Here is a 14,030-nt window from a genome sequence, read left to right as displayed (position 1 = left end):
CCAGGTACCCTGCCAGGGGCATGAGGGATCTTCCCCATCCAGCCCAGAGCTCTCAGGAGGCCATCCGGGGGCCGGGGGAGAGGACGTGGCCAGGGGATGTGTGGTGTGTCCCCATGAGTGGTCCCCCGGGGCCTTCTGGAGTGGAGAGCCCACCACGTCCCCGTGAGCCTGGCTTTGGGCGGTTCCAGGGTTGGCCCAGAGACCTTGTATCCAGCCTCCTTTTCTTCCTCGGCCTCTCCTCCTCGATAGCAGGACCCTGGGGCCTGACTTCCCTGGACCACCAGGCTCCCGTCCCCACCCTCCTGCCCTTAGCAGCCTAGTGAGTGCCGCCTCCTGCCCCCACCTGGCGCCCCAGCCTCCCTGGAGGCTGCGTCCTGGAGGCTGGGAGCAAAACCTCAGGCCTCTGAACCGTGTGCCCGAGCCACACGCCCCACCCCAACCTGTGTGCCTCGCAGGGAGCTGCAGACAGACAGACAGACAGACAGACAAGCCCCTGCGATCAGCCGGCCTGGGGGAGCCCACTGTAAACTGTAGCAGCTGGTGTGCCAGGTACCAGTCAGCCTGGACGCCTGCCCGTGTTCTTTCTCTCTGGTCTTTCTTCTGCTCTCCTCCCTCCTCCTCCCACTACTTCCTCCCCAAGTCCGTCCTTCTGTCCGTCTCTCTTCCTTCTCCATCCTCTTTGGGTTGGCCCGACTTGCTGGGAAGAGTCTGCACCGTCCGTAGTCCCCCATCCCTCCTGACCCCCGCCCCGGTTCCGTCCTTTGGTCTCTTCTTGATGTGGCCGCCTGTGCAGGGGAGCAGAGTCCAGAGGAGGCTGGCCTGGTGGTAGGCAGACGGGAGGAGGTCGAGAGGAGGGAGCCCAGCGCCCTTCCCTTGCCCCCTTCCCTCCCCCCCACTCTGGTACCTGGAAGCACAAGCCTCACCTCCCACCCCGGCTCAGGTGGGGAGCAGCTCGGGAGGTGGAGGAGAGCTGCGTGCTGTCTGTGCAGGAGATGCGGGGGGCTGTGCCCTGTCGTCTGTGCTTTGTGCAGCCCTCATCTGCTTCGTCCCATCGTGCCGTCTGGGTCTCTGTCTCTCTCCTTACTGCTCACCCCATTCTCTGGCCTCGCTTGTCGGTTCTCTGGTCCCCGTGCTCCTCCCCTTCCCTCTGGGTGTGCGTGGGTGGTTCCCCGCACCCATGTTGATAACCGCTTTGTTTCTGATTGATCTCAGCTATCTGGGCAGTGTTGTCGAGACAAGCCTCTCTTCAGCTCAATAGGTAAGGGAGCTCCGGCTGGGTGGGTGGGCAGGGGGCGGACCAGCGGACGGGCTTCCGCAGGGCCAGCGCTTCCTCCATAGGGGAATCCAGACCACAGCCCTCACCCCTCTGTGGGGCGGCAGCCTCCGCCCCGATGGCGCGTGGCTTCTGGGTCCCCACGCCCTGCTGCTCCACGGCTGCCGGGCCTCGCTCGCACTGCCTCGCTGCAGCTTCTGAGCCCCTCCCAGAGCCTCCCTGCAGTTTTTGCACTCAGACACCTCGCCATCCTGCTGCCCAGAGCTTCCCACAGAAGCCCTTGGGGCCCTGCATGCACCCTCAGGGGCCTAGAATGCCTACGAGCGCTTTGCACCTCTGCACCTTGGAAACCTGGCTGGGCACGTGGTGTCTCGGAGCACCGGCCCCTTTCTGCCCGGTTTCCCCAGTAGCAGGCGTAGAGACCCCCTTCCTCCCTCAGCCCCCCTGGTGCAGATCTCCCCCTGGGGTGGCCGCTCCCTCACTGTCCTCTCGGGATCCTGCTGATGCTCAGTCCTCCCAGGAGCACGCAGCTGGGCTACGGCCCTGCTCCCTTCCTCGCCAGCCAGGTCCTTCTCAGGACCAGGCCACCTGTCGTCCTCTGAGGGCAGGGGCAGGTCACCACTCCTGAGCCTGCTCTGCAGCCTGTTGGCTGTCACAGGACTGAGGCGTGGACCTCGCCCGCGGGCTCACGTTGCTCTCAAGGCCCCTGCAGTAGCCACTCCTGATGTCCCGGGGCCACCGCTCCGGGAAGGGGTCTTGGAGGAGCTCCGCCGGAGGAGAGGAGAGGCCCCCGGGCAGAAGGCAGCTCTGCTCTCCATGTGGGCGACTCCTTCCAGGTGGAGGTCTCGGGAGCTTGACACCAGAGGGGTGCCAAGTCTCTCTGAGAGGTTTTTGTGGTCCCCTGAGGCCTGCTCAGTCTCACGGCCGCTGACAAGATCTTCCTTTTGCCGTGGACGCCAGGCCCGTGCTTGTGGCGACAAGCACACGCAGGCACCAGGCACTCGGGTGGGAGAGGGAGCCTCCTCTGGGCGCTTCTGGCTTCCCGGGTTGAAGTCTCTGCATCCCTTCCCCACCTGGAGACGGCAGGAGGGCTAACGGTCCTCACTCAGGACCATCGGTCTCCTCTGGGCGTAAGGATGGCCTCCCGTAAACAGGACGGCCGTGCCATGAGAGTGTCTGCAGCCAGAGGTCGCGGGATTGTGTGAGGCTGGCCGGGTGCCACGCCGCAGCCATGAGCTCGGGGAGACCAGGGACAGTGTAGTTAGGAGCGGCCAACGGGGTGACAGTGATGGGACCACCCTCCACCTTCCTGCTCTCCTCCCTGCCCCCAGTTGTGACCCCCCTGCTGCCCCCAGAGGAGTGATGACTCCAGGCCCAGCTCTCACTCCACTCCGGGAAAGTGCCTGGGTCCGGGCCCCGTTCTGGTTCGTGACCCCCCTCCCCGGTGTCCCCGCCTGCCAGACCCGGGGGCTGGGTGCCCTCTCACTGCTGTGGTAAACCAGGAAACCAGGGGCGCGACGCAGGGTGGTTTCCGCCTGGCCCGGCCAGCTCTCCAGACTTGGGGAGTCAGGCCCTCACCGTGCTGCCTGCCGAGAGCTCTGGGTGGAGGCTGCTGGGCCCTTGCAGGAGCCAGGCTCCTTCTCGGGTGCCACTCTCACACTGCCTTTGCATGTGTCCCCGCTGGGTCTCGTTGGAGGTGGTGTGACTCGTCTCGTCCACGTGTGTCCTTGCTCTGTTCCCACTTCCTTCGCTCTCCCCTGTTCTGCTCCCGCCCCGCCCCGCCTCCTCTCCCCTTTCCTCCTCCTCCCAGCTCCCTTCTCGGACCTGTCCCTTTGTGGATGGGGCTCTCAGTTCCCTGTCTGACACCAGTAGCGGCCCTGTTCTTGCATCCCCTCTGATCCCCTTTCCTGTTCATACTGACCTTGGCCTCCACGAGGCAGGTGGGTTGGGAGCGTGCTGGGGCCCCTTCTACTGGGTGAATCGTGGGAAGGAGGTCCCGTTGGTAAAAGCCTCTGCCGAGTTCGGAGGCCACACACTTGGCCCACCAGAGGGGGGCTGTCTGTGGGCGCAGTGGTGGGCACTGATCTCCGGGCTCCTGGCTGGCTGTGCTGTGGCAGAGGGTGGGTTCACCCATGTCCTGGCTACACCGTGGATGTGAGGGGGTGTCCTCGGTCTCCACCCCAGTCCTGTAGTCAGACGGCAGAGTGTCCGCTCAGGACAGGAAGGAAGTGCTCCTCCATCACTGCTCTGCCCGTCACCGGGCACGGCAGCCGCCGGGGTAACGGCCAGCTCTTGGGGCAGGAGGGCAGGAAAAGTCCAGAGGATTTCGACTGTCCTGCCCTGTGGTTTGCCTTTTTGAACCTGGCTGTGTCTTTCTTCCCCTGCTCTGGGTGAGCAGAGAGATAGGCACTAAGGCCTCTGGGGCTATCTCGTTGTGATTTGGATTTTGTATGGATTTTATAACAGGTGAGAGAGAGAAAAAGAGAGTGTTAAGGTCAGTTTCAGGCTGTCTTTGGTAGGTGTGAACCACAAAGAAACACCTGTGGGACAGAGAACTGGGGTTCATGGGGAACACGGTCCGGAGAAGCCCCTGGGCTTTAATTTCAGGACTTCACCTTCCAGTAATGCTCGTACTTTCTGGGGGATGGGGTCCAAGTTTGCTGAATTCTTGCGTGTTCTGGAAGAACTGGGGCTGACTGGAAAGAGAACTCCGGCCTCACCTCCCTGGAGGGCACCCCATGGGTCAGCCCTGGACTACCTGCTGCCCTTGTTCCAGGGATGGGATGGAGCTGCTTCACCCAGCCTCCTACTGTCTGAACGTCATCGGCATCAAAAGTCCATTACCTGAAAGTCCCCTGGAGGGCTTGGTGTTGATAGGGGACGTGGCCCCCCCTTCCCCCTTCCCAGAGAAGGGAGGTGGTTTGATGTCTGCTGGGACACATTTCATGTGACTTTTCTACATAATTAGCTGAATATAAAGACCCATTTTGCCCCCTCCCCTGTACCTCCCGTCCTCCCAGACCCTTGCTTTTATCTTTTGCCTCCTGTACCGGGAGAGTGTTCCAGTGCCTTGGGGAGCCTTCTCCTGTCGTGCATCTGAGCCTGAGCACCAAGCCAAACGCGAAAACGGGTGGACAGCAGGTGCCTTGGAAGAGCTGGAGCTTGGCTGCTTCACAGGGGAAAATTGGCTTCCCCCACTCAGTGGATTGTTGCTGCTCAGGGCATCACTTCAGCCAGCTTTCGCCCTCCCTGGTCTGTCTTCTCTGGCTCTGCCACTGAAGCAGAGGATGTCAGTGACTGTGGCAGCGAGCGCGTGCAGGGCAGGCTGATTGCTCAGGTGCATGCGAAAGCAGTGTTTTCCTTCCATGTAGCTTCTGCACCTGTTTCCCTTAGGAAGAAGTTGGACACGCAGTTTATCTGATGTTGAGAGTCCTGGCTCTTACCCCATGATAACTGGATTATAAGACAGACTGCCTAACCTCTCTAAACTAACTTCAGTTTCTCCATCTGAAAAGTGGGGTCAATACAGTATTTGCCTCTTAGGGATGTTGTAAGGGTTAAAGAAAGTTATTGCAGGGAACATAGATCAGTGCCTGGCGTGGTAAGTGGTAAGTAAATGCTGTATGATAAAAGTGGTAATAGTAGTAATAGGTTGCTTGTAATAATAATGTTGTCCCTGGAAGTTTCAGCTGGCTTGGAGCATCCCTAGGAGTTTTCGGGGGCACCCTGTACCCATTTCTCTCATGCTCAGAGGGTCACCCTGAATCGCGCTGTTTGCTCACTGGACTCTGGGTCCACTTGCTTGCCATGCACCTCCTCAGACTGTACACCATTCATCTGTATGGCCTTTTGGAAGACTCTGGCCAGGACCAGGAGGCAGATGAACTGAGCTGTGGATTCATGTCTTTTTCCTTTTAGGCAGCACGAAGAAAGAAGCCTTAGTTAGTCCAGGATGAGCGGGGGGTGAGGACGTTGCATCAGCTCTGGGAAGTCATGCTCCCTCGTGCCCTGGCCATCTCCAACCTTTGTCTGCCTCCCAAGTTTCCTTCCTATTGCTGCTGTGCAGGGTCTCCATGGGTAGGCTGTGGGGTTTGTGAAAGAGGAAGGAAGGGGGAGTTGGCAGGCAGGTCTTCGGGGTGAAGACCCGACCTCCAGTGGTGAGCTGGACTCCTTCTCTCTGAGACCGTGTGTGCATGTAGCTGGGTTCTTAGTTCTGTGCTCTTAGGGGGCTGTTGAAAATTAATGTTTCTGACCTGAACTTGGGAGGAGCTTCTCCATGCTGTACCTACTAAAGGACGCTGGAATGATGGCATCCATCAAAGAAGATGTAGGTTGCTTCGCTGTCAGTTAGCGCAAGAAACCCCAGGAACCAGAGGCTTATCTACAGTTAGTCTGTGGGTTTTTCTTTCTCATCCCTGCAGCGATATCTGATGTTGGGGAGGTGCGCTGTAGTCTTCCCACCCCTCTTTCTTTTTTTTAAACCTTGGATTGCTTGCTCACCACTGGGGACTTTTTTTCCCCTCACAGGTTTGGCTGTCTACTCCTTCCTGTCAGAATTTACCCACCACTGATTGTGAGGGAGGTGGAAGAGGGAGGTGTGGGGATGGAGGGAGAGTGACTCGCCCCCATCCACCAGGGTCCTGGAGTGTCCCTGCTTCCCTGATGGCATGCTAATGCCAGCACTGGAGGGAAAGAAAGAGCGACCTGTCTCCCTCTTCCCCCCTTGCTCCTCAGGGTCCAAGTTTGGCTTACTTTGAGAAGAAATGGCATTGATCCATGTCTTCTAGATTTTCTTCTTTTATGATCCTTGAACAGTTCTCTCCAGCAAGCGCAGACTGTCACAGACAGTCCATCCTCTCAGCTCTCTTTGGGCCCCTTTGTCACCTGGGCAGCACAGGCTCCAGTTAAGTTGTTGCCTTTGTCCTAACCATGCAGTTGCTCTGTTAGGCAAACGGCTACACCCACTCGACAACTGGGGCAGAAAGAGACGCTGACGTAGGTGGTCTCCTCTCCCATAACCTTGGTTTTTCTGTCGAATCTTAAAATATGGATCCACTGGATACCTGCTGCGGATATCAAGGGCTTTGCAAGCCTGCCTGATTTGGACACTCTCACCGTCACAATCCACTTCCATCCTCTTCTGTTCTCTCACATGACTGACGAAGCCTGAACCCAGTCTGCTGCTGAAATGTTGGTGGACGACAACTGTTAGTTGCTGTTGGCTGCCGGGGTTCTGCCTGAATCTTGGCGATGGAGGAGATGATTTCACTGGGCATTGGGTTCCCATCTGGCCCGGCCCTGTCTTTCCCGGAGGAGGACAGTCAGTGGGGTGGGGTTGTTCTTTCGGTCCTTTAATCTGCCCCTTTACTTTTCATTTCAAGGTCTTGACTGTGATGATCCACAAACTTCAGACATCCCAGCTGCTTCCTTCTCCGACTTCCTTGCCCCAGCTTGAGTGCTGTGTGATGGGTTCGCCATTAAAGCCTGTCTCTCCCTTTCCTAGGCCATCTGATGGCTCTACAGATTGGTGTCCACCTGCAGCAGGCCTCCCACTGCTGGAGCTCTCCATTGGGGTTCTCTCTTCCAGGAGCAGCAGGAAGGCCGGTGTCAAGGAGCTGGTCATGGGCACCTGGGACTCCGTAGAGCTGTGCTCTGTCTCCTCTGGGTCAGCTACTTGGCTTTCTTCCAGCTCCTCTTCCAAAGCTCTCTCGTCCGGGAGCTGACCTGTGCCTCTCCAATTGTCCCTTCCAGGACACATCCACCTGCTCCTGGGAATGCTGCTGTACCTGAGAGGCTGGAGGCTCTGAAATACCAACGGATAAAGAAGCCCAAAAAGTCATCCAAGGGCTCCTCGAAGTCAAAGAAACGATCCGGTAAATGTCGAGAAGCACCCTGCCCCTCTCTCCCCACCCTGACCTGCCACTATGGGCTTGTCTGGCTCAGGATCCCAGCCCTGGGTTCTCTGCACAATCGACTCCTCCAGCTTATCTCGTTCTTTGCTTCTCTTTAATACTAATTGTCAAGTAATACACAAATAGAATTTTCATATCAAAAAATGAGAAAAGTAAGGTTAAAAGTCTCAGATCCTCCTCCCAGTTCTGTTTCATCCAACCTGGGAACCATCCTTCTTGGGGGTATGTGTGTTCAGAACCCTTCTGTGCATACGCCTTTAGAAAACATGGCATTGTTTCAGTGTATTATTTATTTATTTTTTGGCTGCGTTGGATCTTTGTTGCTGTGCGCGGGCTTTCTCTAGTTGCGGCGAGCGGGGGCTACTCTTCAGTGCGGTGTGCGGGCTTCTCATCATGGTGGCTTTTCGTTGTGGAGCACAGGCTCTAGGTGTGTGGGCTTCAGTAGTTGTGGCGCACAGGCTTAGTAGTTGTGGCTCCCAGGCTCCAGAGCGCAGGCTCAGTAGTTGTGGTGAACAGGCTTAGTTGCTCTGCGGCATGTGGGATCTTCCCGGACCAGGGATCGAACCCATGTCCCCTGCAATGGCAGGCGGATTCTCAACTACTGTGCCACCAGGGAAGTCCCCTGTATTTTTTAACAACATAAATAGTACTTTTCTTTCTCATTCTGTCATATGCCTTGGACATATCCCTATCTCCTTAAATATTTCCTCTTTATCATTTCAGGCCTCTGGTTGGACATGAAATTCTGGGGTCCTACTCAGTGTTAAGGGGTCACTGTGGCATGGACTCAGCCTCTGCGGGCTGGCCAGACTTTTCTCCATGAGATAGAGTGAAATTGCCATATTTCATGAAAAGGACACCACTACTGAAATGTGTGATGTTTATCCAGCAGCGATAGGTAGCTTCTAATATAGTGCAAAAATAATTCAGCCGTTTTTCAGACTTAGAAAATATTTATCACGTGCTCTCTTTTTACCAGTGGTTTTAGAAGTGCTGTGACAGGCTGTCCAGGAAGACCACTGCACAGCTTCCTTGCCAGTCTTTCTTATCTACCAGAGTGCAACTTTCTGCAGAGGCTGGGTTATGGAAGAGTGATACACAGAGGCCCTTGAATCTTTGGGAGGCAGTGAGCACTTAGTTCTCACTTAGCCTTCAGGTGGTATTATTATCCTGTTAGTTTATAGGTTGGAATACTGAGGTGGAGAGAAAGAAAATGAATTTTTTTAGGTTTTGGGAGAGAAATTAGAGCCCAAAGCTGAATTTTCAACCCATTTAAGCCCATTTCAGGTTAAGACCCATCTACATACCTACCTACCTACCTATCATTTATCTATTATTATTTTTTTTTTTCAAAAAAGTCCCACGAGATGCCTATATTCTCTGTTGTTCTGGTTGCAGCGGTCCTGTTTCCTGTCATATGTCCACAACTCGCAAATGCCCCCCGTATTTAGCCCAGATCTTGTCCATGAGCTCAAGTCTCATATTTCCAGGTGCCTGCTCCACATGCAGCTGGATGTCCTGTAAGCCTTTTCCGTGTCCAAAATAGAGTTACTGATTATCCAGATGTGCTTCTCGGTTCTTTCCCAGTTTCATAAAAGGCACTCCTACCTGCCCAGTTGCTCAGGGTACTTCATCCTTGACCCTCTTCCTTTCACGTCTTACATCCAGTCCATCTGGTAAGATCTGTTGACTTAACTTTTAAAACACATCCTGAATCTGACCACTTTTTTCTGTCTCAAATGCTAAAGCTAAGTTACGAGTCATTCCCATCTCTCACCTTGCCCAGAGCAGCGGCCTCCTCTCTGGCCCTCCTGCCTCCGTCCTGGCTCCTGCAGTGTTTTCACGCAGCGACCAGAGTGATTTTTAGAAAGTCCCGGGAGTGTGCACACACGTACACGCATGCACACGCACACACACGCTTCTGATTAAAACCCTCCAGAAGCTTCCCTTCCCCCTGCAATCAGAACAGACTTCTGCCCGCCCTTCCTGCCTCACCGACTCTGCTCGCTCTGAGTTACCGTGACGTCCTTCCTTCGGTCAACAGGTCACGCTTGCTCTCAGCCTGGGGCTTTCACACCGTGGGAACACTTCTCCCCCAGGTCTGTGGAAGGTTCATAATTCGAGACTCGCCTCGGTGTTACTCCTTCAGAGTAGAAGCAGTGCCTCGTTCATTTGCCGTCTAGTGATCCTATTTTATCTTTCTTGGTAGCACTTGCAGTATCTGACGGTTTTATGTCTGTAGTTTTTAAGTCTTTATAGTTTGTCTCTTCCTCCCCATTGCCACATTGAAGTATAACCTTCTAGAATGCAAGGGCTTTACCTCTGTGTCCCCAGAAGGACCATAAGGCAGAGGGATGGCCCTGGCAGTCCAGGGTGGGCCAGACCTGACTCTAATGCGTATGGATAAAATCTGTGTGATGCCCATCACTGCCTGGGGGAGGCGGTGGCGGGGAAAAGTGTGCTGAGTCCCAACCCCAGTACCTAGAATGATGCCTGGTACCCAGGAGGCACTAAAAGAGACGTATGAATATTTCTTTAATATCGATACATAGAAGAAATATGAGATAAAAGGTACTGAATATATTCAATATTAAATAGAAGATGAAAAAGAGATGTTGCTTGGCTAGAGCTGTGAATCTGCAGGAAGTACAGCCACAGCCGTCCTGCCTCCTGGCTCTCACTAGGACAGCACTTGGGGTGGCCCCGGGCACTGGCCCTTCGTGGTTCCTCTGCTGCCCATCCTGCACTTGGGTGATTCCGGCGTGTGACCCTAGAGGCCGGGCACCGTGCCCTGCAGAGGACGGCTGGGTGTGTGAGGCTGCCTTCTCCCTTTCACCACTGTCTTCTCTTTTCCTGTGTGTGTTCACCTGCTCCTCCTCAGATGGTTCTGCCTCCCAGGCTCAGAACCTTCCAAACTCTCAGGTCCTGTGGCCCGACGAAGCTGTCTGCCTCCGGAGGAAGAAGAGACATTCCCGGCCCGACCCCTTTGCCCGACTCTCAGACTTGTGCCACCGCCAGCTTCCGGAAGACCAGACGGCAATTCTCAGCAGCGTGGAGCATGACGATCCTGGCCACGCCACTCTGCTGTGATGCCACAGCTTAAGCGTCCCCTGGGCAAGGATGCTGGCCGAGGGGCAAGGGTGGGCACGGGCGACGGGTGTGCGGGGCTTCGTCCTCTCCTGCCAGTGGAGGGGTGGCCTGGTCGCTGGTTTCCAGGGCTGCTCAGACCCTGGTTCTGCTTGTTCTCCCTCTGGCCTGAGCGGGTGTCTCCTCTGCATCCTGGCCTGCTGGCCTCGTGTCCAGCAGAGAGGGCTGAGGGCAGACTGGCCGCCGTGGCTGTGCGTAGAGCTCGGGAAGTGAACTGGGGACAGGAAGAGCTATGCCTCCTCCCCCGCCTTCCCCTCTTCACTGGATGGATTTTTCCCACCTCCTCAAATATCTCTGGAGTGCAAAAGAGGAAGCAATGGCTCTCACTGCTGTCTGCTTCTGTTCAGTTTCTCAAGTCCTGAAAGAGGGCTGGACTTCCTGCCATCTTCCAGACTCTACATATATATAGATATAGATGCAACTGCGTATGTGTGGAGTTTGTGGGTTTCTTTATGTATATATATGTACGTGGAAGCAAACGCTGTTTACTTCTGTGGTCAATGGAAGGAGGAGGGAGAGGGCAGCTGGCACGTGGGCTTTGTGAGGGGCTCGCGGGGCCCTGGTGTCTCTGTCTCGGGAGTGAGTCCTTCTGAAGTGGGATTCATGCCTTCTCAGCTGAATTCCCCGTTTGTCTTGACCTTCTCCCATTCAGAGTGGAAGCAGGGGCTTGCCATGGTTCCTGCTGCCTGCTTTGGGGGGTTCAGCAGTGAGTTACCACAGAACTAAACACAGCCTTTATTTCTTGGTTCTGGGTGAAGAAGGGTGGCTGGTGAGCGGCCAGGCAGGCATCTCTCTTCGTTCCATGGTTTGGCTCAGAAGTAGAGGCTGCTTAGCAGCGGGGCCGGGAGGTGGCCCTGTGCTCGGACTCAAGCTCATCGTCAGCCCCTCGGTCCAGCCAGGCTTGGAGCCCTGTGGCCGAGGGCCTCCCACTCTGGAGCCATCTGTGCCGAGCACCAGGCGCCGTGGCTCTATTTATATCCCAGCCTGGCTCCGCACCCTCCGGAGCGCTGTTCCAAAGCCCTGATTGGATTCCTCCTTTCCTTTTGTGGGAGCTAATTCCCCAGATTGATTAATTGCCACGTGTGGGGAGCCCGCCCGCGCTCCTCTCCATGCTTCCCACGTGCAGCCCGCCGCAGACCTGAGCTCCCACAGGATGGGATCAGATAAAGCTGGGGGGCCTCAGATTCTGGGTTCTGGGGGTGCTCAGGCCCCTATTCCCCCAGGTCTGTTTATATAGAACTGGCTGAGGCCTGGGAGTGAAGCTGGAAGGGGTGGGAGGCAGGAGCCAGGCTCCATCCTTTCCCTGCCGAATTCTTGTCCTAACTCAGACTCTTAGCACCCAGAAGCTTCTGCGAGGTCGTCTTACAGCGACTACAGATGTATCTCTCTCTTCCAGTAAGGTAACGGCGCTGCCCTTGACAGGGCAGAAGGCCTCAGTGTGGCTGGGGTGCGTCTGGCGTCTTTCTCCTCCTCTCGTGCAGGAGCCTGCTCTTCCGGCCACCCGAGAATCGAGGGGGCTATCAGGTTCCGCCAAGTACTTCCTTCTTGGTGCTGCTGTCTTGGTGGGTTTGGGGACATCCCTTGTCCCCAGATACCTGCTTGGATGTTGGCCCAACCAAAGCACTGGAGACTTCTGTGGCTCTCAGCCCGGTGACCCAGGCGAGGCGGCCCGAGAGCAGGTAGATGCCCATCCCTGGGAGCTTCCATCCTAGGGGTGAATCCACTGCCACGCAGACCCGCCCCGTGCTTCCTTCTCTTGCCCAGCGAGTGGGGACCAATTCCACCCTTGAGGCTCTGCCTCAGAAGTCACAAAAACCACAGTTTCTTTCCAAACGCGACACGTCGTGGAGAAAGGAGTGGCAGGGGCAGCACTTGTGGCCTCGCCGTGTCCACTGCCCAGCCCCCGGGTGGCGCCTGCGCCATCTGGCCAGTGCACTTCGCTGGGCACCGAGTCCAAGTCCAAGCCACCCTCCGGGCGGCAGCTCCAGCGAAGCAGCGACTCTGCTTCCCTCCTGAGGCAGCACTACCTCTGCCACCGTGCCCGACAGGGGACACATGGGCACCTCCTCTGGGCCCTGGGGTCGGTTGTGGCCTTTGTGCGCACTCTCATGGTGGCTGTTTCTCGAGCAGAGCAGATCCTGCTGGACTGTACGTGAGACGTCAGGGCTGTGTGTCTTCAGGGTGAACTAGGCCACCCTTTCTGAGCCCCGTGCTGGGACTGTAGGCCCCGAGGTTACAACAGAAGAGGAGATAGGGGAAGGCTCTGCTGCTTTACAGTGGCATACAGGGCCCAGCCCGTGAGCCATCCCCAGTGGTGACAAAGGTGCTGACTTCTTCCTTCCTTCCTTTCTCTGGCTGTGCCCTGTACCTCAGCAGATAAGACCAAATGGTTGGAGCTGTGCTTTTTGCTGGCCACTGGGTGGCAGCTGGGCTGGGTGTCCCCAAAGCTGGGGAAGGACATAAGGCCGACCTCTCTCTCAACAGCTTTGGACTCATTTCTCCTCCCAAGAGGGCCTCCTTCTTGTGACAGTGTGCATGGAGACTGGCAGCCTTGCTGCACCTTGGGGAGCTGGCTCAGTGCTTCCTGTAAGGATTGCGATGGAAACTGGCAGAATACATTTCCCTCTGTCCACGAGACGGAGGCAGGGATGTCACGGGCACACCCTGAAGCGCTGAGTGTGGGCATGTACGAGAGGGTGTGCTCGTGAATGTCTGCATGGTGGGGTGCAGCCGTTTCTAAGGACCAGGTGTCCTTTGCGCTCTGCCCTTGAACAACTGCAGTGACGACTCTGAGGCTTCCTCTGACTTTCACGCTCCAGTCCGTGGGAGATCAGGTGTCTTCCAAACCGCCCCTTGGATGATCTGGTAGCCTCGCATAGAAGTAACCTGCCCCTTCGTCCTGCATCTTGCCTGGAGACTGCAGCTGTTTCAGGTTAGGTGACTCGGAGCCCGGGGACGGGGTAAGGTGATGCCATAAGCTGTTTAATAAGGAAAGTGGGTTTTCTGTTTCTTGATTCCCTGGCTGACCAGCTGGGGTTGAGTGTGGGCCCCGCCCAGCACGCGGTGGTCAACTTTGTCTGTGAGCTCCCAGCCTGTCTCCCTCAGCTTTCCTCAGAGACACGGGTCTGAGAGGCCTTCTGAGACTCCGCTTTCTCCAGGGGAAGGATGCTTCATCCCACAGGGCTGGCAGGGTCTGCGCCCCCTTTGAGGAGGAGCCCATGTCCCATGGTCGTGTGCAGGGGGGTGTCTCAAGCAGGGGTGAGCTGGAGTCATTATTAATATTTTTCAATACTGTCTTTATTTTTGATTTGAGATCTAAAATATTTGGGGTTAAACTGATTTCACCTGTTTTCCTTTGCCCTTTTCATGCAGAGGAAACCTGGTAGGATTCACAGGTGAAATTTCCCGACTAGGTTTTTTTTTTTCTTTTTAAAGGTTGACAAGATAGCTTCAGGGAGGAAACAGACTTCACAGAGCATCAGGGCGACTTTGTCACTCGCCAGGATTAGAATTCGGGGCCAAGGTGTGCATAGCTGGAGCTGTTTCTTCCAGTTTTGTTAGAAAAAGCCTTTTGGTGGATTGGGGTGGGCTGGGGGAAGGAACTGTAAAGTACATTTTATTACTATGTAGAGAAACATAGGGAAAGAAAAGCTCATGGTTAATCCGAGGCTTGCTTTGCTTGCATGTGACAGAGCTTT

General features: G+C 55.9%; 1 protein-coding gene across 1 annotated transcript in view; it reads left to right on the top strand.

The window, feature by feature from the left end:
• Positions 1–10,288, top strand: part of IGSF9B (immunoglobulin superfamily member 9B) — a 42,611-nt gene extending 32,323 nt beyond the window's left edge. Inside the window, exons 20-21 of the mRNA XM_024756879.1 lie at positions 7,025–7,146; positions 10,067–10,288. Coding sequence (XP_024612647.1) covers positions 7,025–7,146; positions 10,067–10,275 — 331 coding nt within the window. The 3' untranslated portion in view covers positions 10,276–10,288. The remainder of the gene's footprint in view (positions 1–7,024; positions 7,147–10,066) is intronic.
• Positions 10,289–14,030: the final 3,742 nt, after the last annotated feature.

This window comes from Neophocaena asiaeorientalis, unplaced genomic scaffold (assembly GCF_003031525.2).
Source record: "Neophocaena asiaeorientalis asiaeorientalis breed wild unplaced genomic scaffold, Neophocaena_asiaeorientalis_V1.1 scaffold424, whole genome shotgun sequence".
In the NCBI taxonomy this organism is placed as follows: Eukaryota; Metazoa; Chordata; class Mammalia; order Artiodactyla; family Phocoenidae; genus Neophocaena; species Neophocaena asiaeorientalis.
The sequence above is the reverse complement of the archived record's forward strand: the minus strand, read 5'-3'. Positions and strand labels throughout refer to the sequence as shown.